General features: G+C 32.8%; 2 protein-coding genes across 25 annotated transcripts in view; both read left to right on the top strand.

Annotated features, from left to right (window-relative positions):
* Nucleotides 1-19,877, top strand: part of LOC106080706 (uncharacterized) — a 136,185-nt gene extending 116,308 nt beyond the window's left edge. For 9 of the 14 annotated variants that reach the window (XM_013242190.2, XM_059368391.1, XM_013242193.2 and 6 more), the window contains 4 exons: nt 4,360-4,513; nt 8,657-8,764; nt 8,900-9,055; nt 9,233-9,365. In XM_013242190.2, the coding sequence (XP_013097644.2) occupies nt 4,360-4,513; nt 8,657-8,764; nt 8,900-9,055; nt 9,233-9,287 (473 nt within the window). In that variant the 3' untranslated portion in view covers nt 9,288-9,365. Of the gene's footprint in view, nt 1-4,359; nt 4,514-8,656; nt 8,765-8,899; nt 9,056-9,232; nt 9,366-16,351; nt 16,386-19,618 lie in introns of those variants that run through there. The other 5 variants (XM_013242191.2, XM_013242187.2, XM_059368393.1 and 2 more) reach the window with 3 other exon arrangements.
* A 3,414-nt stretch (nt 19,878-23,291) lies between these two features.
* The window catches only part of LOC106080707 (mitogen-activated protein kinase kinase kinase kinase 5), a 440,370-nt gene continuing 437,800 nt past the window's right edge, over nt 23,292-25,861 (top strand). For 3 of the 11 annotated variants that reach the window (XM_059370126.1, XM_059370119.1, XM_059370125.1), the window contains exon 1: nt 23,292-23,438. The gene's annotated coding sequence lies outside the window, so the exon portion shown is untranslated. The other 8 variants (XM_059370128.1, XM_059370127.1, XM_059370120.1 and 5 more) reach the window with 6 other exon arrangements.

Below are 25,861 nucleotides of genomic sequence, written 5' to 3'. Positions count from 1 at the left end.
AGTTTTTTATTTTTAGGCTCAATGATATGGGGCCTCCTTTTTATAGTCCGAACGGCGTGCCGCAGTGCGACACCTCTTTGGAGAGAAGTTTTACATGTCATAGTACCTCACAAATGTTGCCCGCATTAGGAGGGGAAAACCACCGCTGAAAATTTTTTCTGATTGTCTCGCCAGTATTCGAACCCAGACGTTCAGCGTCATAGGCAGACATTCTAACCTCTGCGCTACGGTGGCCTCCTCTGATACAGCGATCTCGTAATTTAATAGTTTTTGCTACCCATTTTCACCGTTACAGTGAGTTGCATGGACCCTTCCACATCTGAGTGGAAGGACCAGATCTGTATGCTGTTGCCATTAAGTCCTGTTGCCCCACTGAAGGCATTGAACGCACAAAAGCTTCATTTCTTATTCAGAATTTACGAAAATTCAAAGAGTTATCTTAACATTCGCACCAGTCATTATCAATATCAGAAATTACGCCATTTTTCCTGAAATTTGAAGCAATGACACCAATATTTGACTCGTTGTACCAATATTTGATTTCTCGACATCCATGGTTTTATTCTACGCTCTTAACGAATACACAGCAATGACGGAAAGTAATATCATTTTGAGTAGTCTTTATGTTGGAAAAACCTACCAACCTTAAGGTCAGCATATCAACCTATCAAAAGAATAAAAACTTACCAATTTTGGTAGGAACCTACCAAAAACGGCAACACTTGTCCCGTCCTATTGAGGTTCATCCGAATACACCTAAGCCCACGTGATCATTTAGTCCGCATAAAAGACTATCGTCCTCGGTGCAGCTGTAATGCACCAACTAACTTTTCTCGCATACGGGCGATTATTGAACGGCAGTTGAATTTTTGAAGTGGCGTCCACCAAATCACAACACCATATTGCATTACAGATCTGACCTCAGCGATATACAGGCAATGCACGATACGCGGTTTTAACTTGCAGATGTAGGCTGTATAATTTGACAAGCCATTCTTTGAATCCAGCTCAGAATTGAACACTAAGTGGATTTGTAATCTCTCGTTCAACAGCATGAGATTTAAACTCCCTCGATTGCCCTCCTCCAGGTGTACAGAACAAGAGTCGCTTTTTTGATTCTTTACAAAATTTTGGATTCTTTTCTCTCAATCGGACAGTTCTTAAATATCCTCCTTGGCATTTAAATGTCTTAATACTTCAGTTCCACTACCCGAAGGTCCATTTATTACGCTGAACGCTAGCGTTCGAATCCTGTCAAGAAGATTATTAATTCCTGTCAATTAAAATTCCTGCGATGGTTATCCCTTTAGCCGCCTTGCTAGCTAAGTTGGTAGTGAGAAAATTTTTGTTAACATTTTATTTCTATAGAAATTTCTTTCTTACAAAAATATTTCTTACAAAAATATTTTTTTTTTTTGATTTGAATTTGTCAACATTTAATTTTTTTAGAAAACAAATTCTTTTTCAATCGTTTTCAAATTTTTTTTCAGTGAAAATTTTATTTTAGAAAGCGAAACAAAATTATATTTTACAAAATTTTAGGATTTTTACACCCTCCGCCATAGGATTGGGGTCATTCGTAATTTCGTCATTCTGTTTGTAATTCCTCGAAATATTCGTCTAAGACCCCATAAAGTCTTGATCGTCATGAAATTTTTAGTCGATTTAGCCCTGTCCGTCCGTCTGTCTGTAGAAAACACGTTAACTTTCGAAGGAGTTAAGCTAGCGGCTTGAAATTTTGCACAAATACTTCTGATAAGTGTAGGTCGGTTGAGATTGTAAATGGGCTTTGTCGTTCCATGTTTTGATATAGCTGCCATATAAACCGATCTTGGATCTTGACTTCTTGATCCACTAGAGGGTACAATTCTTATCCGATTTGACTGAAATTTGCACGTGGTGTTTTGGTAGCACATCCGATAACTGTGCTGAGTATGGATGAAATCGGTTAATTTTTTGATATAGCTGCCATATAAACCGATCTGGGTCTTGACTTCTTGAGCATCTAGAGGGCGCAATTCTCGTCCGATTTATTTGAAATTTTGCACGTAGTGTTGTGGTATCACTTCCAACAACTGTTTTAAGTATGATTTAAATCGGTTCATAATCCGGTATAGCTGTCATATAAACCGATCTTCGATCTTGACTTCTTAAGCCAATAGAGCGCGCAATTCTCATCCGATTTGGCTGAAATTTTGCATGAAGTGTTTTGTTATGACTTTCAATAACTGTGCTAAATTCGGTGCAACTCTGTACATAACCTGATAAAGCTGCCATATAAACCGATCTGGGATCTTAACTTCTTGAGCCTCTAGAGGGCGCAATTCTGTAAAACGGCTTCCCTCATGACCTTTAACATATGTGTCTAATATGTTCTGAATCGATCAATAGCTTGATACAGCTCCCATATAAACCTATCTCCCAATTTTGCTTCTTGAGCTCCTACAAGGCGCAATTCTTATCCGAATGAACGGAAATATTAGACAATGACTTCTACAATGTTCAGCATTTATTTATGTTCCAAATCGGACTATAACTAGTTTTTTTAATAATTTTTTAAATTTTTTTTAATATTTTTTTTCTTAAATCTTTTTTCTATAATTTTTTTTATACAATCGGTTATTGTCCCTCTGCAGAACTAATGTTTCTCTATTTCTATTGAAAAAAAGCTGAGAAATTTTGATTTCTGTGGAAAGTTTTGTTAATATTTTTATGTATAGAAAATTTTTTCAGTTTTTTTCTTTGAAAAAAATTTAGAAAAAAAAATATAGAAAATTATTGACAATTTTTTTTAGAGGAAAATTTCAAAATTTTATTTTAATATTTTTTTTTCAAATATTAGTTCTATATTTTTTTCGATTTTTTATCTATATTTTTATTTTGGATATTCAAGCATTTTGAAACGAAATTTAATTTTTTAAAAAAAAAAGTCTTATAATTTTCTACAAAATTGTATCAATGTTAGCAAATGTTGCTTACGTTCGGATTCTGCATTGATCTAAACCCGTTTCTTGAAAAGTTGGTCGTGTATAGGTTATAGTTCTAGTAAAAACTAGGTAGAGAAATAATTTTTCATCACAGTTTATATCATACATAGACATGTTTGATATGAGATAAAAATCATCAATAGGGCGTTTATTTAGTGTTTAGTATATATTATGGCTACTTATATTAATAACTGGCATACTCTAGATTTTTTCAACCTTTCAACTCTTTTGCCTTCAACATCTAGTACCATTAGCAACGATAAAATGGTAAGCATCAATACTACCATTTTGAATGCTTAACCAGAAAATCCATCGTTTTCATGACAGCACAACTATCATAGGTCCCTCTAGTTTGATAGTATCTACCTCTATGTGTTTTGTTTTTCTTAATCAGTTTTTTTGTTATATATCATAACATTTTTCATTTCCCTTTCCTGTGTGTAATTTTAATTTCCATTTCTTTCATTTCTTTTCTTATTTTCTACTAAAAAAAAAAAAAAACAAACCGAAAAATCAAAAATCTTTGTCTTTCTCTTCTACAACGACGAAAACAAAAATTAATAAAAAAAATCAACTCAACATCAAAAAAATCATACACACAAAATGTTGAACTAAATGTTTGTCTTTATAACAAAACTAAACTAAAACCAAAAAAAATGAACAACTGTATGTATAAAAAAACCAACACTAAATCACGCTCACACCCATACACGCCTTTCACACACACACGCACACCTGCACCTGGCAATACATCACAAAACTCATACACATGCACTATGCCACAAAAAAATTTGTGTGAAAAAAAATTAAAACAAAATGTTTCAAAATCAAACACTTTAATTTTTTTTTGAAAAAATATGTAAAAACGTTTTAATTTGCTTTTGTATTACAAAAAAAAATATTTAATAAAAATTATTAATTTTTATTTATTATTTATCTTTTCTCATTTCATATATACAAAAACACTCAAAACAAAAAACAAACGAACAAAAATTCTCATTTGTTTCCTCTTTGGTTTGGTACGCACTCCTGGCGCTATAATTTTGACTCTTTTTTGGTTTGAAATTCAACACTGGACTTAACTCAATCCGTTTTGACTGAAAACCACATCAATGAATTGAAACAACGACAACAACAATATATGGTTTTGTATATAACCGGTGTTATGGTTTAACTATGTTCTTAACTTTTTATTTCATTATTTTTTATTTCTATTCCCTCCCCAACTCAATGCACTTTTTATTTTAAATCTTTTTATTTTTTTTATAATTTTTTCTTTATTTTTTTGTTGCTAATCAATTTTTATTCGTTTTTTAACATTTTGAAACAAATTTATGATTTTTATATGGGTCGGGGGGGTAACTGTGTGTAGGTCGCTCGGGCATGTCACCCACATTAGATCACTCAAGACGCTCTTCAATTTCAGAGTCCTCAGCCATCTCAGGTTTCTCTTCGGCCAGCACAAAAACCTACGTCCACGAAGCATCCACATTGGTATTGGAGACCATTGAAAATGGTATCAAGAGGTAAGTTTGATGAAAATTAAATTTTTATAGTGTCATGAAAAGGAAAATTTTTTTATGAAAAAAAAAAATATTTTTACCTCGCCATATAAAAATGAAAAAATATAAAAAAATTTAAAAAAAAATTCTATAAAAAATTAGAGAAATAGAAAAAAATTAAAAAAATAGAAAAAAATCTATAAAGGATTAAAAAAAATAAAAAAAATTTTAATAATATTAAAAAATTACAAAAAAATTAATACAAAATGAAAAAAAGTAAAAAATTAAAAAATATATTAAAAATTAAAAAATATATTAAAAATTAAAAAATATATTAAAAATTAAAAAATAAATTAAAAATTAAAAAAAAAACGGAAAAAGAAAGTTTGTTGTTGTTGTTGAAGTCACATTTGCATGTTGAGTTGGCGATCCTCGTCAAGCTCTTATAGGCGAGCAAGCTCGTTCCGGTCTATAGTATTTAAGCAAGAGCCGGTGCCACCGGCCGGGTGGCACTCGTTATCTCGTTATCACAAGAAGCTACATTGCGGATAAGGGAATGCCCCATAAGGAGTAACTGCAACTGCAGTCGCGAACAATTAGCGGAATCAAGTGGAGAGTCTCAGTGAGAGGCCGTCTCCTATGGACGCGGCCTGTAGCATCCAGCTAAGCTTCTCATGATAACAAAACCAGGAAAGAAGGGCAAAAGTCGGGCGGTGGTGACTGTATAATACCCTACACCTACCCTACCGGCCGGGTGGCACTCGTTATCACAAGAAGCTACATTGCCCACAGGTTGCGGATAGGGGAATGCTCCATACGGAGTAGCTGCAACTGCAGTCGCGGACAATTAGCGGTATCGAGTGGAGAGTCGCAGTTAGAGGCCGTCTCCTGTGGACGCGCCCTGTAGCATCCAGCTAAGCTTCTTGTGAATATGAAATTCACAAATAATGTCGAGAGTCGTAAGAAAATCCTGTAGCATCCAGCTAAGCTTCTTGTGAATATGAAATTCACAAATAATGTCGAGAGTCGTAAGAAAATCCTTTCTGCCAAATTTCAAGAGAGTCGGTTAACAAATTACCATTTTATTGCATTATTTCTGCAAATCGGACGAACATATATATGGGGGTTATATCCAAATCTGTAACGATTTTTTCAACTTCAATAGACTTCGCCTCTAGGCCGAAAAACATGCCTGTACCAAATTCGAAGACGATCGGATGAAAATTACGACCTGTAGTTTGTACACAAATTGACATGGATAGACCAACAGACAGACGGACATAGCTAAATAGAATCAGTAAGTGATTCTGAGTCGATCGGTCTACTTATCAATTTGTCTTTAGGGAAAATTTCACTAAAATTTTGTCTTTAGGGAAAAATTTCACTGAAATTTTGTCTCTAGGAAAAATTACACTGAAATTTTGTCTCTTGGGAAATTTTCACTAAAATTTTTTCTCTAGGGAAAATTTCACTGAAATTTTGTCTTTAGGGAAAATTTCACAAATTTTGTCTCTAGGGAAAATTTCACTGAAATTTTTGTCTCTAGGGAAAATTTCACTGAAATTTTGTCTTTAGGGAAATTTTCACTGAAATTTTGTATTTAGGGAAAATTTCACTGAATTTTGTCTTTAGGGAAATTTCACTGAAATTTTGTCTTTAGGGAAAATTTCACTGAAATTTTGTCTTTAGGGATAATTTTACTGAAATTTTTTCTCTAGGGAAAATTTCACAGAAATTTTTTCTCTAGGGAAAATTTGACTGAAATTTTTTCTCTAGGGAAAATTTCACTGAAATTTTGTTTTTGGGGAAAATTTCACTGAAATTTTGTTTTTGGGGTAAATATCACTGAAATTTTGTTTTTGGGGTAAATTTCACTGAAATTTTTTCTCTAGGGAAAATTTCACTGAATTTTTGTCTCTAGGGAAAATTTCACTGAAATTTTATCTCTAGGGAAATTTTCACTGAAATTTTGTCTCTAGGGAAATTTTCACTGAAATTTCGTATTTAGGGAAAATTTCACTGAAATTTTGTATTTAGGGAAAATTTCACTGAAATTTTGTCTCTAGGGAAAACTTCACTGAAATTTTGTCTTTAGGGAAAATTTCACTGAATTTTGTCTCTAGGGAAAATTTCACTGAAATTTTGTCTCTAGGGAAATTTTCACTGAAATTTCGTATTTAGGGAAAATTTCACTGAAATTTTGTATTTAGGGAAAATTTCACTGAAATTTTGTCTCTAGGGAAAACTTCACTGAAATTTTGTCTTTAGGGAAAACTTCACTGAAATTTTGCCTTTAGGGAAATTCTCACTGAAATTTTGTTTCTAGGGAAAATTTTACTGAAATTTTGTCTTTAGGGAAAATTTCACTGAAATTTTGTCTTTAGGGAAAATTTCACTGAAATTTTGTCTTTAGGGAAAATTTCACTGAAATTTTGTCTTTAGGGAAAATTTCACTGAAATTTTGTCTTAAGGGAAAATTTCACTGAAATTTTGTCTTTTGGGAAAATTTCACTGAAATTTTGTCTTTTGGGAAAATTTCACTGAAATTTTGTCTTAAGGGAAAATTTTAACAAAATTTTGTCTCCAGGGAAAATTTCACTGAAATTTTGTCTCTAGGGAAAATTTCACTGAAATTTTGTCTCTAGGGAAAATTTCACTGAAATATTGTCTCTAGGGAAATTTTCACTGAAATTTTGTATTTAGGGAAAATTTCACTGAAATTTTGTATTTAGGGAAAATTTCACTGAAATTTTGTCTCTAGGGAAAAATCTCACTGAAATTTTGTCTCTAGGGAAAATTTCACTGAAATTTTGTCTTTAGGGAAAATTTCACTCAAATTTTGTCTTTAGGGAAAATTTCACTGAAATTTTGTCTTTAGGGAAAATTTCACTGAAATTTTGTCTTTAGTGAAAATTTCACTGAAATTTTGTCTTTTGGGAAAATTTCACTGAAATTTTGTCTTTTGGGAAAATTTCACTGAAATTTTGTCTTAAGGGAAAATTTTAACAAAATTTTGTCTTTAGGGAAAATTTCACAGAAATTTTAACTTTAGGGAAAATTTCACTGAAATTTTAACTTTAGGGAAAATTTCACTGAAATTTTTTCTCTAGGGCAAATTTCACTGAAATTTTGTTTTTGGGGAAAATTTCACTGAAATTCTGTCCTTAGGGAAAATTTCACTGAAATTTTATCTTTAGGGAAAATTTCACTAAAATTTTGTCTTTGGGGAAAATTTCAGACATTTTGTCTTTAGGGAAAATTTCACTGAAATTTTGTCTTTAGGGAAAATTTCACTGAAATTTTGTCTTTAGGGAAAATTTCACTGAAAGGCACAATTCTCGTCCAATTTGACTGCAATTTTGCACGTGGTGTTTTGGTGTCACTTTCAACCACTGTGCTAAGTACGGCTTAAATCGGTTAATAACCTGATATAGCTGCCCTATAAACCGATCTTGGATTCCTAAGTCACTAGAGGGCGCAATTCTTATCCGATTTGTCTGAAATTTTACATGAGGTGTTTTGTTATGACAACTGTGCCAAATATGGTTTTAATTGGTCCATAACCTGATACAACTGCCATATAAACCGATCTGGAATCTTGACTTCTGGGCCATCTAGAGATCGCAATTATTAACCAATTTGGCTGAAATTTTATACAACGACTTCTCTCATGAACTTCAACATACGTATTAATTATGGTCTGAATCGGTATATAGCCTGATACAGTTCCCATATAAACCGATCTTCCTATTTTACGTCTTGAGCCCCTTAAGGGAGCAATTTTTTTCGAATTGGCTGAAATTTTACACAACGTCTTCTACTATGGTCTCCAACATGCAGTTCAATTATGGTCCGAATCGGGCGATAACTTGATATGATAGCTCCAATATCATAACAATTTTTTCCTTATATCATATGTTGGCCTAAAAAGAGATACCGGGAAAAGAACTCGACAAATTCGATACATGGTGGAGGGTTTAAAAGATTCAGCCCGGCCGAGCTTAGCACACTTTTACTTGTTATATATATATAGATGGATAGATAAATAAATTAAATTTTGGATAAGTTATTAGGTTTTGTGAAAGTCTCGATCCACTTAAATCTTTTATATATTTTTCGTATTTATATCCATATGACTAACATTCCCATTTTTCTTCCTATCTCTAGACACTTTATTGTGCCTCTTAATATTGCGCAACGTCCCAGATGGCGCCGCAAAGGAACGAAATTGCATATATACAATGATCATACCTTTATTGCCAAGCATTTAAGCGGGTAAGTTTACAAATTTAAGAATTTTCTGAAAGAAAACAACTGCAAGTCTTAAGAGATTGAGGAGTTTAAATCCCAACCCTATGTAACTTTTGTAACTGATACTCATCTCTCCCACTTTCTTGCTTTGTATAACAGCGGAGGCCTTCAGTGTTCCATCTGCATGAAATCCATACCTCGACGACCTGGCAAACAAGGCTATGAGTGTCGTGATTGTCAACTGATCTGTCACAAACAATGTCATATTCGTGCACCACAAGCCTGTCCCAATCCAACTGTACTCTCTATGGAATTGTAAGTATTATTTTTACAATATCATCATTTTCTATCTATCTTTCTCTTCTTTAATTTATCTCTTTGATTTTCTATGGGAAAATTCTAATATTTATATATATTTTCTTTTTTATTTTTCTTTTAATTTGTAAAAAAAACCCCAATACTCTATAACTCGTATATTATCAACTTAAAAAGGGCATCGTTTCCGGTACTCACAGAAAATGATTTACATTTAGTTAATTTAAAATAATTTAAAAACACAGAAAGAAACATCAGTTTATTATTATTAATTTTTATTCATTTTTAATAATAAAACACTTATAGAACACTTCTTCTTACTTCGTACACTCAAAAAAAAAAAAAAGAACATACAAATACTTTTATTTTTTTAAATTATGATACTTCACTTCAAAGCTTTTAATGTTGAAAGCTTTTTGTACTACTTGTGTTTTTGGTTTGGTACTCGTAACTGGCAAATATTTATTACATGTGATTACCATGTATAAAGAACTTTTGTATATAACTTCGTATATATCATGAAATCTACAAAAAGAAAAACTATTTTTGCTTATGAGAATATAATAGTTTATTATTTAAAAGCTTGTTTCATAATCATTTTAAAGCTTTTTTCATTTTTTTTCTAAAAAATCATATGTATAAGGGCAATGAGAAGTGGTGTTTTTATGTTTTTTTTTTCAAAATGGAATGTTACATTTTGTGGTAGGGTGGATGTTAACTCAAAGTTTATTAATTCAATGATTTTGTCGCCCCACTTCATCCCACATAACATCCTAATGTTAAACATTTTTTTTTTTCAACTTTGTTAAAATTTTCATGATTTAAATGCTTTACAATAAAAGAACAACCTTTTTCAAAATATCATTACCATAGACAAATGAATGTAGAAACTCTGAAATTATAAAATGTATCGCCCAACACTGGCTTTCAACGTCATACAGTGGAAAATTACAAATTTTGCCCATGAATATTCCGCTTAGGAACATGGGCAAACTTCTCACCTATCAATGAGTGCAATCCCATTAAAATTTAAGCTCAATGATAAGGGACCTCCTTTTTGCAACCGAGTCCGAACGGCGTGCCGCAGTGCAACACCTCTTTCGAGAGTAGTTTTACATGGCATAGTACCTCACAAATGTTGCCAGCATTAGGAGGGAAAAGCCACCGCTGAAAATTTTTTCTGATGGTCTCGCCAGGACTCGAACCCAGGCGTTCAGCGTCATAGGCGGACATGCTAACCTCTGCGCTACGATGGCCTCCGTCATACAGTGGTATAGAATCGAAACAAACTATTGGGTTGCCCAAAAAGTAATTGCGGAGTTTTCATATAGTCGACGTTGACAAATTTGTTCACAGCTTGTGACTCTGTTATTGCATTCTTTCTTCTGTCAGTTATCAGCTATTACTTTTATCTCGCTTTAGAAAAAAAAAGTGTAAAAAAGTATATTTGATTAAAGTTCATTCTAAGTTTTATTAAAAATGCATTCACTTTCTTTTAAAAAATCCGCAATTACTTTTTGGGCAACCCAATAGTAAAAAAACATGTCATTTGAGAAACGGTGAAGATAACTCTTTGAACTTTGAAATAGCTAGACCTGAGGTGTTATCGAGAACATTTCGTCCGAGCGCCTCTTGTCAGGACCTTAAAATTTGTCACCTCGGCATTTCAAAAATTTGTTTGGGCTGTCAATTCTTCATTTGTGATCCGATTTCCAAAATTTTGGATAATGCGTAAAAAATCCTTACAAACGCATTTACTCCTCTCTACAAAAGAAGAAGAAAAAGTAAAAGCGTTTAAGCAACTTTTTTCATTGAAACAAAAAATGAAAAAGATCCACTTTTTCATATTTTTTAACTTCCAAACTTTATAACTTTTAACGGAATTAAAAATTAAAAAACGGAATTAATAATGAAAAAAATGAAGCCGGCCAAAATTTCAGCAAATAAAATTTAAAAGTCGAATGTTCCCCAAGGCATTGGAATCATTGTATACATCAAGCGGAATTTTTTGTAGGCATTTTTGAACACTATCCAGCAAGAAGAGAATTTTGAAAATGAAAATTAGGCTGCCCGAACAATTTCTCGAAATGCCGATATGACCAAATTTAGGGGCCTGCCAAGAGGCGCCCGGATCACCTAGGGCCTTGAAATTTTACACATAATGTCGATAACTTCTCAGCTACATAAATTTTAAGTTTCAAAGAGATTTTAAAGAGTTTTCTCTATCCGTTCTCAAATGGCATATTTTTTACTAGTTTTTTTTTCGGTTCTATCCCACTGTGAGTCATAGCCTATGCAAATCTAGACCTTCACTAAATGTTGGGGGCCGGATTATTGCGTTATGACTACAGAGTATACCAAATACCGTCCATATACTATAACTTTCCACATGCCTCTCCTACACGCAAAAAAGTAATTCGTTTGACATAAAGTAAACTTCTTTTCTGATAAACGTTGGACTTTGATAATGATAAAATTACGTGTTTGTGCGATAAATTGTTGTGACAAATATAAAGTTTTGTTTACCCTGACAATACCTTTCGTTTTGTATTTTTGCACATTTAAATACCTGCTTTGTGATGGATATTTCTTTACAGCGTAAATTTTACCAAAAAATGTATTTGCCTTAGAAATTCTTGTTGTATTTTCTTGTATCTGGCAGCCATTTGTATGAATTTTGTCATTGGTCATACCATCATTTTTGTACCGAAACTTGTCACTTTTCGAAATTGTCACTTTTCGAGTTTACCGTTGGCACTCGTCCGAGCTGCCCAATATACCGACTGCTCTTTGCCTCAGTAAAAACAAAAAAGGAAAAAATGTTGTGGTTGAGAATGTGTCTATACCAGCGACAAGCACACAATTGTAATTATTTGCAAGCCTATGGGTCTGCTTGGGATTATTTTCTTATTATTAGTAATGAGCAATAGAGTGAATATTTTTGCCAACCACTGATCTATACGCCCAAATACTCACCCTTTCTCAATATTAGGGGAGACAACACAAGAGAATAATTATTGGTTCACAGTACACGAATAATCGCTTGCGGCTATCGAAGCACTTTTGCAATTAAACGCAAAAAAATAAAACGTTTGGGAGATTTTTACGATAAACAAAATACATACAAAATACCTTCTACGGTAAAAGGAACTTCCTTTTTACCGTAGACGAAGCTCTAAAGGGTTTACGCTAAACACAGTTAGTTATGTTCAATAATACTACGTTTATGGCTAACGTTTGATATATGGAAGCGAAACGTTACACGGTTACAATAAAAGCAAAACTTTCTGATAAAAATACTTTATCTGTAGTCATGTTTAAAATCGTCCCTAGTAGGGACGTTACGTTTCACTTCCTCTTCATTGCGGTTCATCATACTATCGATGCTAATGTCCGAATCGGCCTTACAAGACTTTCTTCGAACTATGTGACTTCCTTCGCACATAGTGACCAACATCTATGAACCAGCTTCGTATGCTACTGAATGTGGCATTTCTAGTTCTGTTGTATCAAGGAAGAGTGGGTCCTCTTATTCATATATTGTACATATCTTCGCCTTCCTTGTGAATTAGCAGAACTCTGTTTTCTCAGGATCAATATTCAGACAAATGATGTTTCCTCCATGTCCAAATGATGTGTTATTCCAAAGACTGTCCCGGCCTTTCTACAAGACCTTCTCGGCATCCCCTCATAGAACACTTGGATCACTTCGCCTCATAATTAGTATTATAACATCATCTGCGTAGCAGACCGGTTCGAAATACACTCTACAGCAATTTCAACGTCATAGTCTTGAGGATGGGAAACTCCAAGTCAAAGTTAAGATATTTAGGTGAATAGAGCAAAATCCGAAAAGGGTTTAGAATTCTCAAGCCAAACTTTTTTATGGACTAAATGTTTAAGGTAGATGACAAATATTTAGGGGGAACGCCCCACCCAATAAACCGAAACGGCCACATAGATCGTTTGGTATAATATGGAACTTAAATGAAAAGTATTTTTGAGTAGAGTACGAATCTGATACAAACATTTACGGACAAGTGTCAGAGAACCCTTTGCACCCCTAAACGGGCTTATGGACCAATCGGTATAATGTTGTCTCATGAATGGGGTCCCCCATCTTGTAGGGCCTTTTAAAAAATGCTAAAGAGTCTATACATTCATTTGTCTCTGCTTATACTTAAATTGGTGTTCAAATTAAATATTACCGAACTTACAAATAAAAGTTAAAAAAGGTTTTTTATCTACTTTAAATTGTTCTAATTAAAACCCCGTTTTAATTTTGAGTACAATAGGCGCTTTGATATTTTTCTTTTATTATGGGAAAAGCTTTTTCAAAAAATTGACAAATTGCTACCTAAAATGTGAACTTTTAACAAAAAAGCTTGCGTATCCAAAAAAATGCCTACAGTGTATGTATAATAAGCGCTTATATAAAGGGCGATTTTTTAAACGTATTTTTTATAATAAAAACCTCAAATTTGCATCATCTATTCGGAATTTTCGATAAATTGGTCTTTGCCATTTAATAAAAATACAATAACATCATATAAATGTTTGCGCGACTACGATTCAAATGGTCTATGCGCCACTGCCGTTGACGGTAATTTTTCATCCACGGTAGTCTTTATGGGTTGCTCACCAATAAACCATAGGCTATTCTTCACCCCAGGTGCGATAGTTTTCGTACCCATTTCTCCAGAAATGAGTCATCGAGGCAAAGTGAATTTTCAACGAGCTGTTGTCACCGAGCACGAATTTTGATAATAAATTTCAACGATTTGCAGTCGTTGCTTGTTTGTAAGTTTCTTCATGATGAAATGGCAGAGTATATTGAACACTCTTCAGTTTAACAGATGATGTTTGCACACAATTATCAACCAGCGCTGCCCCGAAAATCTTAGCTCATAAAAAATCACCCTTTACTATTTAAAAAAGTTAAGTCTTGCTATACACACTTTGGCTTTGAGTTCCACTGTTATACGTATTGTCAGTATTCAAAGTAGAAAGCTTTTAAATCCATAGGCCTTTAATACAGCTTAGCCATTAAAACTTTTAGAATTTGAGTATTTTTATTTTTCATTAAACTTATGATTACAAAATACGTACCTCAGTCTTCCGTAATTAAATTATTATACAAAAAAAGCTTTTACTTTTTTATAAAAAATCTGCATATGTTGAGAAGAGTTTTTGTCCATCTCTAATTTGCGGCCTCGATAAGATGTTTCACGAAAACCAGCTATTTTAAAAGTAGTTTTTACTCTTTTGCAAATTGATGCGTTATAATAGGTCTGTTCGCGTACGTTTCCAGTAAAAATTTGCTTTTTATTTAAATTAAACAGCTGGTTTTCAAAAAACAGCTGTTCGATGCTACAAATTTCTTCCGGAAAAAAACCTCCAGTAGAACTTTCCAAGCTCTCAATTACCAAACTCTCAAAATTTTGCTCGCTCTCCCAAATTTTTGAGTACACATTAGATCAAACTCGGCTGTCTTTTCAATCAGCTGTATTATCAGTCAGCTGTCTTTTCAATCAGCTGTTTTTTCAATCATCTAACTCTTCAAGTCTCTTGAATCAGTTGTCTTTTCAATAAGCTGACAACAAAAATAGTCAAATACTTTAACAGAAAAAGTTATTAAGCTAAAGCCAATTTATACTCACATGTAGGATACTCAGACTACAAATAATAAAAGCTTTAATACACAGAAAAAGTTCCTAATCGTTTATATGTTATTCTTTCCTTTTACATATTCTTTTACTCTCTTTTGCTATTTCTTTGAATTAAACAGCTGGTTTTTATAAAACATCTGTTCAATGCTGCAAATTTCTGCTGAAAAAAAAACTCCAGTAGAAATTTGCAAGCTCTCAATTACCAAAATCTCAAAATTTTGTTTGCCCTGCACACACTCTCCCGCCCTCTTCTTCTGGCAAATAAAGTACGCGAACGAGTTTCAGTAACAATTTGTGCTAATGTGCACAATTTGAGTATACACACATAATAGATCAAAATCAACTGTCTTTTTAATCAGCTGTCTTTCCAATCAGCTGTCTTTTCAACCATCTGTCTTTGCAATCAGTTGTCTTTTCAATCAGCTATCTCTTGAATAAGCTTTCTCTTCAATCAGCTAACTCCTCAAGTCTTTTGTATCAGTTGTCTTTTCATTCAGCTCTCCCTTCAATCAGTTGAATCTTTAATCAGCTGTCTTTTCAATCAGCTGTCTCTTCAATCAGCTGAATCTTCAATCAGCTATCTCTTCAACCAGCTGAATCTTCAATCAGCTTATTCTAAAAGTCAGCCGTAGCAACTAGAGCCATCTTTTAACAACGGCCAATATTATACACAAAATAAAAACATTAAAATACTTTAAGAGAAAAAGTTATTAATCGAATGGTCTTAAGCTTAAGCCAATTTATACTCACATGTAGGATACTCAGACTACAGATAGTAAAAGCTTTAACACACAGTAAAAGTTATTAGTCATTTATGTGTAACTCTTTCCTTCTACATATATTTGTTAACTAATTTGTTCTGATGGGTTTTAACGGCGACAGTTCAAAAAGAATCCCTACTTTCTTCGTATGCAGATTTCTTCATAATTTATTAGAAAGCCAGTTTTCTTCAAACCGGTAGCTCCATAAACCAATAAACGTTTTAACGCGACTCTCTTACCTAAAAAAAGAACATAAATACCTTTTTGTTGGTTAAGTAAAATAATTCTAAAGCTTTTCGTAAATGTCGCACGCTTATAATATATACAACTATTTTTAAAGCGATTTTAAAAAAAGCTTCTTCACATTTGCGGGAGCTTTAATAATCCAACTACAAATCAAATATTACAAGCTGATATTATTTGAACATTTTTTGAAGCTTTTTTAATGAAACCGATCAAGTTTTCATAAAATCTAGCTACAAAAATATGTTTCCCCTATTTTCATTCAAACAATAACACCATACTCTTTCTCAATTATACATACATATAAAAGCTTTTAATATTTTATTTTGCTACAAAACTATCTCCACTATTTTTCATAAATCAATTCCACGCAAAGCTTCCACTTTCTTAATATCCCCATATCAATATGCCTTTAAAAGCTCTTATACATAAAGCTTGATGTTTGTTCAACTCATTTTAGCTCTTTCGAAAGCTTTTCCCCAGCAAACCAACATAATCACAATAAAAACTGTATTTGTCTTTATTCTTTGTGTGTGTGTCTCCTTCTCCAATTCTGTTTTTTCTCTATCTTTCACCACAAACAAACGAACAAACAAAAATCCCTCGCATAATTTTCTACAAAGGATGAATGGGCACTGGAATAGAAACCTTAAATACGTAAAGTTAATTTTTATGAAATTCTTATTACATGTCAAGCTTTAATTTGTTCAAAAAGCTTTTAAAAAATCAATTTTTAAGTAATTTTTTGTATATACATACATATTTTTGCTGATCATTACAACCAACAAACATTACAACTTTCCCATCTATACGAGTATCGCCATAACAGTGAGTGTGTATTTTGAAGATGCTAGAAACTTGGTAGGAAGATTTCTTTTTGTAATAACAATTTCTCATCTGGTCAAGGCCCTTTTTCTTATAAACAAAAACAAAAACCATCATAGGTAAGCGGTTATTCTGTTGCATGTCTCTGTTCAAAAAAAAAACTGTTGCATTACTTTGATTATTTGTTTTATTCTGCTCCTCCATTAACAGCATGAATAATGAAAAATAACATTCGCAAGCAAGAAAACCCCAAAAATTCCCATAACAATTGAAAAAAAAATCCAATTTTGGCTGCACATTTGAAATAATGCCTTTTTTTACTATATATGAAATCAATTTTTAAAATTTGTGTTATTTAAAATTTTGCCAAGTTTTAACTAAGTAGCTTAACTTTTGACAACATGAGGTCATATACAATGGTTATCTTAAGATTATAAAAAGATGTTACAATTAGAAAGTATTGCATAACTCATCTTTATGAACTGCGCACATAAAGCAGAATTTTGCAAAGGATTTAGGTATACCAAATGTGATCAAAGCAGATTGGTAAGATCCAGATTTTTAAAAATTTATTTGTAGGCATTTGTTAATTCTTTAATATGACAATTAATGAAAGCCTGCTTTAGTTTGCGTTAGTTATAGGGCGGCCTCTAGAGGAAAATGTGGATTTTTACCCAACTTTCTTGTTACACCCCGTTTACAGTACTTATTGAATCCGGATTTAAGGCTCTCGTCAGCTGATTTTCTAAAGGAAAGAAATCGAGCCATTGAATCCGGATTTAAAGAGCAGTGTAAACAGGGCTTTAGGCATGTACTTACCAAAATAGATCCTATGATTCCACTGGCCAAAATAGATTCTATGATTCCACCGCCGAGCAAAGTGATCTCCTTCAAGCATTTGTGTTCACTTGCTCCATCAATTCCTTTTTTCGGTTTTGATTAAATTTCATTAATTCATTTACTGTGTTTTATTTTAGTGCTAGATAAATAAACCGTGAAGGGCAAACATAAAATGCAAAAAAAAAGGTTTCCAGTGCAAGTCTGTTTGTTTGCCATGAGGTGGTAACGCTATTTACCAACCTCTCAAAGTGAAAGTATTTGTAAAAATTATAAATAAAATTTGAAAACATATGTGGGCATAGAAGTCAATTTATATTATTAGGATTTGTACACGCAATTGTTTGATTGGTTCTAATTTTTTTGCCATTCACAATAGAGGCATTTATGCAAGTGGCCACACTTATTTGTGAAAAATATATCATGGCAACACTGACAACAGATGTTCTAAATAAAAGCCTGGTTCATGGCGAAATAATTAAAGGTGGTGTCATTTGTACAACAACCGCAAATGTGCAATGGTGCATGTGCATATGGTGCATGTGCATATGGTGCATGTGCATATGGTGCATCCGCCATCTTGCCATCAAGCTGATCGACGTTTTGCTAACAGACACAAAGAAATTTGTGGTTGTTGGCAAAACGAGAGCGATAGGAAGGATAACAACAAAGAGAATGCAAACAAAAATCTGACATCTTAATACCGTCAAACCTGGTCGGCTATTAACAGCTGTTTGAGTGAGACCACCTTTTTAAGTCCGCCTTGAGCTTGACGCTAGGATAACGGTAACTTGTTTGCATGGTTCAAGTAAGAGGTAGCGTAATTAGCTCAACAACAAAAATCTGCCCCTCACAAATAGACGTTGTTTTACAATTTATCTCTTGCAAATGTGTTTTAAATTTATATTTTCATTATTATAACACTGTTATGTTGCTTCTGTGTGGAATATCGGATCAAATAAAACATCGCTGTAAGATCTTATGACCCTTTCTATCGTACTCATCGTGTGTATATGTTGATTACAGCTTTTTGCAAAAAACGGTACATCGAATTTTTTTTTTTTGGATTTTATTTAATTTTTCATACCTTCCAATTTTTTAGCTTTATTTGGCAAAAAACGTGTTTTTCGATATCTGTCAATTAATGATTACACATAGGATTCACTGAACAAGGTTTAGCCAAGCGATCAGCCGACATATTTTTTTTTTTTAATTTTTAACAGTACTTGGCGTTGAGAACGTCAACTTGTTCTCTATTTACATTCACCCTTTGTTTACGTTTTCTCCTATATGATGACATTTCCAATCGGCAGATTTGACATCCTTAATTATTTTCATGGGGCCTATCTACTGTATGTTTTCGCTTGTGACCTAACCTTTTATTAGTGTATCCTGGATTGCAAATTTCTTGGTAAACGGTAATCAATAGACGCCATTCATCGAAAAAATCTAATGATTTTGATTTTTCAGCCGTGACTGATGGTTATTTGTAAATGTGACTCATACACCTTTGTTGTCACCAATCCTATTACCATGCGTTAGATGTGCCATGTAAAATTTGCATTAGAAACAATTACAGCTATGTTAACAACCATTTGATATTCAGATATATTACCAAAATCAAAACAAAAATAAAAGAAATTGTACTCAGCTGTTCGTATGGCCTCACCTTTTAGGTGTATGCTGCGTGTTTACAAGGTTTCTGAGGCAGGTACAATATTGCTGTCAAAATTTAATTTTCATTGAATTAAATTTTTTTTTTTTTGGAATTTGTGTATTAATTTTTTTAAAAATTTGTCATAAAAAAAAAATTTTGTCTAAAAACAAAATTTATTGAGAACTTTTCTATGAGAAAATTTTATTAAAATGAGGTTCCAGTGCATTTAGGCGGAATCGTCTTTTCCCCCCAGATGTTGCATTGAAGGTGTCAGGTCCTTAAATATTTTATATGAATTTATTATTTTACTATTCCTACCATACTATGTTCGAACTAAAATGTTGCTTTTAAAACCTATTTTGGTATTTGTATTTTAATTATTATCTCTTTTTACCTTAATAATATCGTCACCGTGCCCTTTTTTAATTTTATGGCTGATTTTTGTTAACACTTTCTCCTGCTCAATTTGTTAAGGCTTTGTTCTAGCAAGCAATTTGATTAATTGTTAATTCCTCTTCAAAAAAATACTCTTCTTATAATGTTATTCTCCCGCTCCAATTTTATTTTACAGATCAAAACTTAATTCAGCGGCTGCCGATAGAAGCATAAGGAAATTATGAGTAAATAAGAAGTGGATATAAAACTCAAACTAAAAACCCATCTCCTAACCCTCAAAAAAAATCTCTAAACTTCAACTCCATCTCCAATTTCTACGCCGACTCTACTACACCCTACAACAATTCTCTACAAACTGGCTCTCTCTAGTTAAAGAATTCTTCTCTACTTTTTTCTAAACTTTAAGAAAAAAACTTTGAAAAAACAATAATAAACGAAAAAAAACTAGGAAAAATATTTAAATAAATTTAACTTGCATAATTCATAAAACAATAAAAAGAACGAAAAAAATGATTAAAATAGAAAACTAAAATCGCACATTTACAATAAAGTGAAATAAACCGAAAAAAGCTACATACAACAAACAAATCCAAGTGAAACGAATATAGAAATATTACAATATTCTGTTCTGATTTTTCCTTCTCTTTACAAATTCTATATTTTATGTTCAAGAGTCCCCAAACTTAAGATCAAATTTTGTGTTTTGTATTTACATGCATACTTAGTGATTTAACTAATTTTTTTATAATAAAAAAAAACAAAAAATGAGTGTCGTTAAAAAATATAACAAAACAAAAAAAAAAACAAGCAACACCTTCAATAAGTGGCAATAATTTTTTTAATTATTTAAGTTTTATTTCTTTTAAGATTTTTTATTTGGATATTTTTTTAATTTTGTGTAATTTTTTTATTTTCTTAATTTTTTTTTATTTAAATTTTAATCTCATATACAATTAAATTTTTTTTATTACATACCAACATACTTATGTACACCCTTAGTTTTGTGGTATAAATAAAATGCTGTTTTTATACATAAACTTAAAAAGAATTTGTTTATATGCGTAATTAAATTTTAACCAACATTTTATGTATATCCTTATTTTTTGCAATATTCTGAGCATAAAAAAGTAAAGAAAAAAAGAACAACTACCATAAAAACAATAGAAAATAATATGAGGTGATTTACAATAAAATGATGGAACAGATCAAAAAAGATGAGCTGTGTGTATATCATTTTATACAAAAATAAAGAGAAAATGTAAAGAATTATTATTTATAAGCTTTCGATTTAGATTTTCAAAAAACTAAATCAGAATTCACTAATAGAAGCTGAAGTCACTTGCGAAAACATAAAGTGGTTAGGCCCCATGAACATTATTAAGATTGTCAACATCTGCCTATTGTGAATGATAACAAATGTCAGTAAAGTTTTTTTCTGTGACAAAAAGCAGCATATTGCACAACCACGCATTACGCATACGGCTTGAAATATTTCAATTGTGTATATTTTATTAATTCAATTTGAATTTGAATGTGAATGTAAACAAACGCACATTGCAAACAGGTAAGAAAAACATAAACAATATCAAGATTGACAAACTAAATGATGAAGATAAAAAATTGTATTAAGGTGGAGTTGCATCCTATGCGCGTGCATAAAACTTTGCATACAAATCCCACAAAAGCAACGCGCAAAAGTTAAACCATTTTTTACTTTGTCGATTGAACTCGAGCGTCATTTTGTGTTGCCATACGTGATGTAGAGATTTCAGTAGTCAAAGCTAAAGTTGTTTAACTTTTGCGCGTTGCTTTTGTGGCATGGCGAAACATTGGTCTCATTTGTACAACAACCACAAATCATATGGAGTCATGCGCCATCTTGCCATCAAGCTGATCGTCGTTTTGCCAACACACACAAACAAATTTGTGTATACGTGTGCGTCCATGAGCGGATAATATGCGAGAAAGAACCATGCCATGGAATATAATTGTTTTGCCATGGAATAGAAGGTAAGTTACTTGCGGAAACAAAGTGGATAGGTCTCATGAACATTATTAAGATTGCCAAAATCTGCCTATTGTGAATGTTAACAAATGTAAGTAAAACACTTGTAAACTCTGAAGATTTTATTGGCAGGTAGAATGGCCCATATCGGTCATATTTGCAGACATCAGGAGACAACAAACAAAACTCGCTTAGTCATATCGAGCATCACAGGTACTTATTATTAAAGTAGGGGCAATCCCACTGTAGCTGGTTGTACGTACCGGATTGACCCGATGGAATCCTTTATCGGCAAGGTCAATCCTTCATCAGCCTCGGTGTAAAACACACTGCTACAACAACAACAACATTAAAGCAGCGATGTCCAGTCTCTTACGGTAGCCCTGATGGCAAGTCACACGTATTCTTATTATCATTGTTTTAGTCGTTGTTGGGACAGCTACGGATGAACATGCGCAGGGGTAAACGCTTCGTTTTTCTGTTTTTACTTTAAAAACAAATATTTTCATCGAGTAAACACTTGGAAGGCATAAAAAGGTATTTCATTTTTCTTATTTTATTTTTGGAAAACATCAATCTTTCAGTCCAAACAATGATTTTTTACATATTGAGAAAATTAAAAAATACTAACAAAGTGTATTTCACACATACAGTGACATTTTCATTTTGGGCATCGCTGTATTAAAGCAAAAGTCGAACGGCCGGCTTCTCACAGAGACAAGCTGTGATGCTCGTGAGTAAATTTGAAAAATCCTATTTCGTGACATTGAACTACGAGTATAAAGTTTATTTAAAAAAAATTGCACACGATGTCTTGTAAAAATCTTTATAGTATATTACGAAACTAACAAAATTTTGGTAAAATTGTGAAAAATTAAGCATTCATAAACATCTTTTGTCGCTAGATGGCTAATGGGCACAAATTGATTAAATCAAGCAAAGTTTTCCAGCACGCCCTGTTATATTTAGCATAGACACAAACCAAAGCAGTTTTAAAGTGATACCCTGTGTACATAGACGTTTTTACATCAAAAACAATAAACTGATGGTGTTAACGGTACGATTGGATAGAAAAGCGTTGCCGGCGACTATAGTTAAGGTGCTCACACGTTATTTGTACACAAAATAGTATGAAGAAAACAAGACATGTGAATCTAAAAAACATCAAAAAAGATATACTAGCACCAAAATTAATAAAAAAAAGGTGGATTAACCAAAAGTTTTTAAAACGTGATGTTATAATTTTAAAAAATTGCATTGGAAATCCAGTGTAAAATGCCGAATCGACATGCATCTGCTTTCATATGATTTTTTATATTACAGATATGTATATAGTACAGATATGTACCAATTGTTCTGGAATTTATATATTTTTTATCCTCCATGCAGAAAATACATGAGAATACAAATACATGAGAATGAGTATAACTAGAATAAAATATTATCGACTCTTTTAATTGATCCAGGATTCACTAATAGCCTTATTCAGTGGATCCTGTAATTGATCAGACAATTCGAGCGGTGAATAAGGGGAGGTAGGTATTCTGGGTATAATTTGCTTTTATTGGGAACACACTGATTTTCCTAAAACATCCTTGCCTTCAGCAACAGCAATTTAAAGTCCATTTTTGGGACAATGACCCGTGAAAGCAGCCTTTGCATGGATTCTTATTATTTTGCAGTGTTCCTTTGCATATGCCGAACAATGTCTGTCATACATCAAAGCTCAGTGTATCAGTGCACAGCTGTCTTGACAAACCAAACTTCCAGGCCAATTTAAGTTTAATAACGCCGTAAAGACTCCGCATATGACGGCAAGTTCTAGATGAGAAAAAGCGAAACTCTCTATTCATTCGTTGTCAAAAAATCGAGTAAAAATCACGGTAGTGTCTCCGTTTCCGCCGTTTTGCATTCGGTCGGGTAATCGTGAGTCGGGTGTTGGGCCTTTGTTAGAAGGGAGAATTTGTTTAATAAAAGAATAGCAAATAAAGTAAATAACATGAAAACCTTAATTAATTAAAGTTTTGGTTTATTGAAAATCTATAATGACACTAAAATGAACAAATTATGGAAAATATAACTTAAATGACAAGAGAATTATGAATAAAGTGTGACTTTAAACATTTTTTTTTTCAATGACCACAACCATAAGTGCTTATTAAATCTGGCATGAAGTTGTTCTCATTCGCCTATTATGCCAAAGAAATAAATTCTGATAGTTATCAAAGCTGCTCTCTGCTCTCTTTGCTAACGGCGTTAAAAAATTTGGTCTTTGCTTTTTGTGTTTACCTTCGTAAATAGTGGAGAGTGGAGACGTCAACGTTAATTCCTCTTTGGTCACTCATTTTTCCAGCCATTCTCTCATTCACTCGTAATTGGTTAACAATCACAATTCAGATCACGGTTAAGAGGAATAATTAGAAATTATGATAGTGTAGTGAAAAGGAAAACATAATTTAGCTAATAATTAAAGAATTTATAGAAAATAAAAACATGTAAAACAACCGATAATGTGTAAAAACTAAATCAATCTTTGGGAACACAACTTATTGTGTGCATGAGAGTGTATGTATGCGTGTGTGTGTTTAAAATTTTCATTTTTTTAATTTGACGTCGCCCTTGTTTTTTTTCTCGCTCGCTGCTGACTTTGGTGTTTGTTATGTTTGCTGCTTTGCCATCCCATTCTTGGTGTTTTTTTATATTGTATTTCAGCTTTTTTTAATGGCTCGGTCGTGTATCTTCTTTTATAAATAAATTAAAATTAAATTTTGTGCTGCAGAGAGCAAATGAATATGAAGTGAAGTGTGATTTGGTATGTCATTAAATTAAGCACGAATTAAACCCGAATTTATCCCCATGCAAAAAAAGTTAAACCAGTACACAAAGAAATTGTATAGTAAGCCTAACAAAAAAATAAATAAATATGAAATTAAAGAAAAGTTACAAAGAATAGAGAAAGAATAAACGCCAAGTTACAACGACAACAAAGATGTTATTGCTGGCAAAAAACAAAATTAATTGTGTTCTCAATGTGTTGGCGTGTCCCAAAGTGTAACTGAGTGTTTGTGTGTGCCTTTGAAATAAAATACGCACGCCCCATTGTTAACCCCCTTTTGGTACAAAAAAGTGTTGTGAAATAGAATTAAACTGGGGATATTATTTCCGAACAACAAAATAAGGTTTAAAAAAGCACTAACACAGAAATTCTCCCTAAAAATTCTTTACTGTGTATGTGAGTCTAGCTAGCAAAAGGTGAAAACCTGGAAAAAATTTGTTGTGTGCAAAAGTGTCAAGGCAAGAAACAAGAAAACCCCATCTCACTTTGTCATCATTACACAAAATGTAGAAAAAAATGCCTGTAACAACAACAACAACAACAAACCAGACTTCCATTAAAAAAAACTAAATGGTGGAAGAAGGTGTTTGTCACACCGTGTAAACCCCCTCACACTCTCTCTGCCAAACTCTTTTGATGCCTATAATTTTGGAGAAAAACATCTTTGCTGCAGTTGTCGTCTCCATTCAGTCTTCTCTCTCTGCCCAACTGTCAAATTGGAATTTGGCAACGTCTCAGCTGGCAGCACTGCCAACAAGACCACTTGTTTTGCCTGTTTTGTGCGAAAGTCTGTGAGGAAACTACAAAAACAATTGAGAAAATCCATAACGAAAAAGAAACAACAAAAGAAAAATGTGAAAATTTGTTAAAAGAAATCATTTTAAGTTATTATTATTCTTTGCACACACTCATTCATTATTCTCTTCTTTTTTTATATAAATATGTACTTTGAAAATAGCCAAATAGCCTCTTGATCTTGGTTAGTGTTTGTGCTCGTTCGGGCGTGTTTGTTCGTTCCGTCGGTTTAGTGATGATTATATAGCATGTGTTGACGCCTATAACAAAAGAACGCAGACAAAAATATCAAAAAAAAAAAAAAAACAAAAGATAATACGAATAGCCTAGCAAAGTATCAATGCAAAAATGTTTTTTTAAACAATTTGGCCAGAAATAACGGCAATTTGCAACCACTTGTACAAGATTGTCAACGAATGCGTCAGTGACAACAAAGTCGGCGTCAGCAGCGGCGGAAGAGCTCTGAGCAGAAAAAACCTCAAGCAAAGTATACGTTAACACAAATGGCTAAAGGGGTGATGTAGTTGGACAGTGCTAGACAAGCTTTGGTTGTTTTTTCAGAACTTTTCTCCTCTCACCCTTTTGTTTTTATTTAACCATATCATTTAATGAAATTAGCTCTTCTGTCACTGCTGTTTTAATCATGCCTGTGTGTGTTTGTGTGAATGAGTGTGAACATTTGTGTTTGAATGAGAAGATTTCAGCAAAAGCAAGTCAATTAAAATTAAACGCGCAAAAATGTAAAAAATAAAAATTAAACAGCCCTCACATTCATTAAGAGT

This window comes from Stomoxys calcitrans, chromosome 5 (genome assembly GCF_963082655.1).
Source record: "Stomoxys calcitrans chromosome 5, idStoCalc2.1, whole genome shotgun sequence".
NCBI lineage: Eukaryota > Metazoa > Arthropoda > Insecta > Diptera > Muscidae > Stomoxys > Stomoxys calcitrans.
This window is presented reverse-complemented; position numbering and strand designations above follow the sequence as displayed.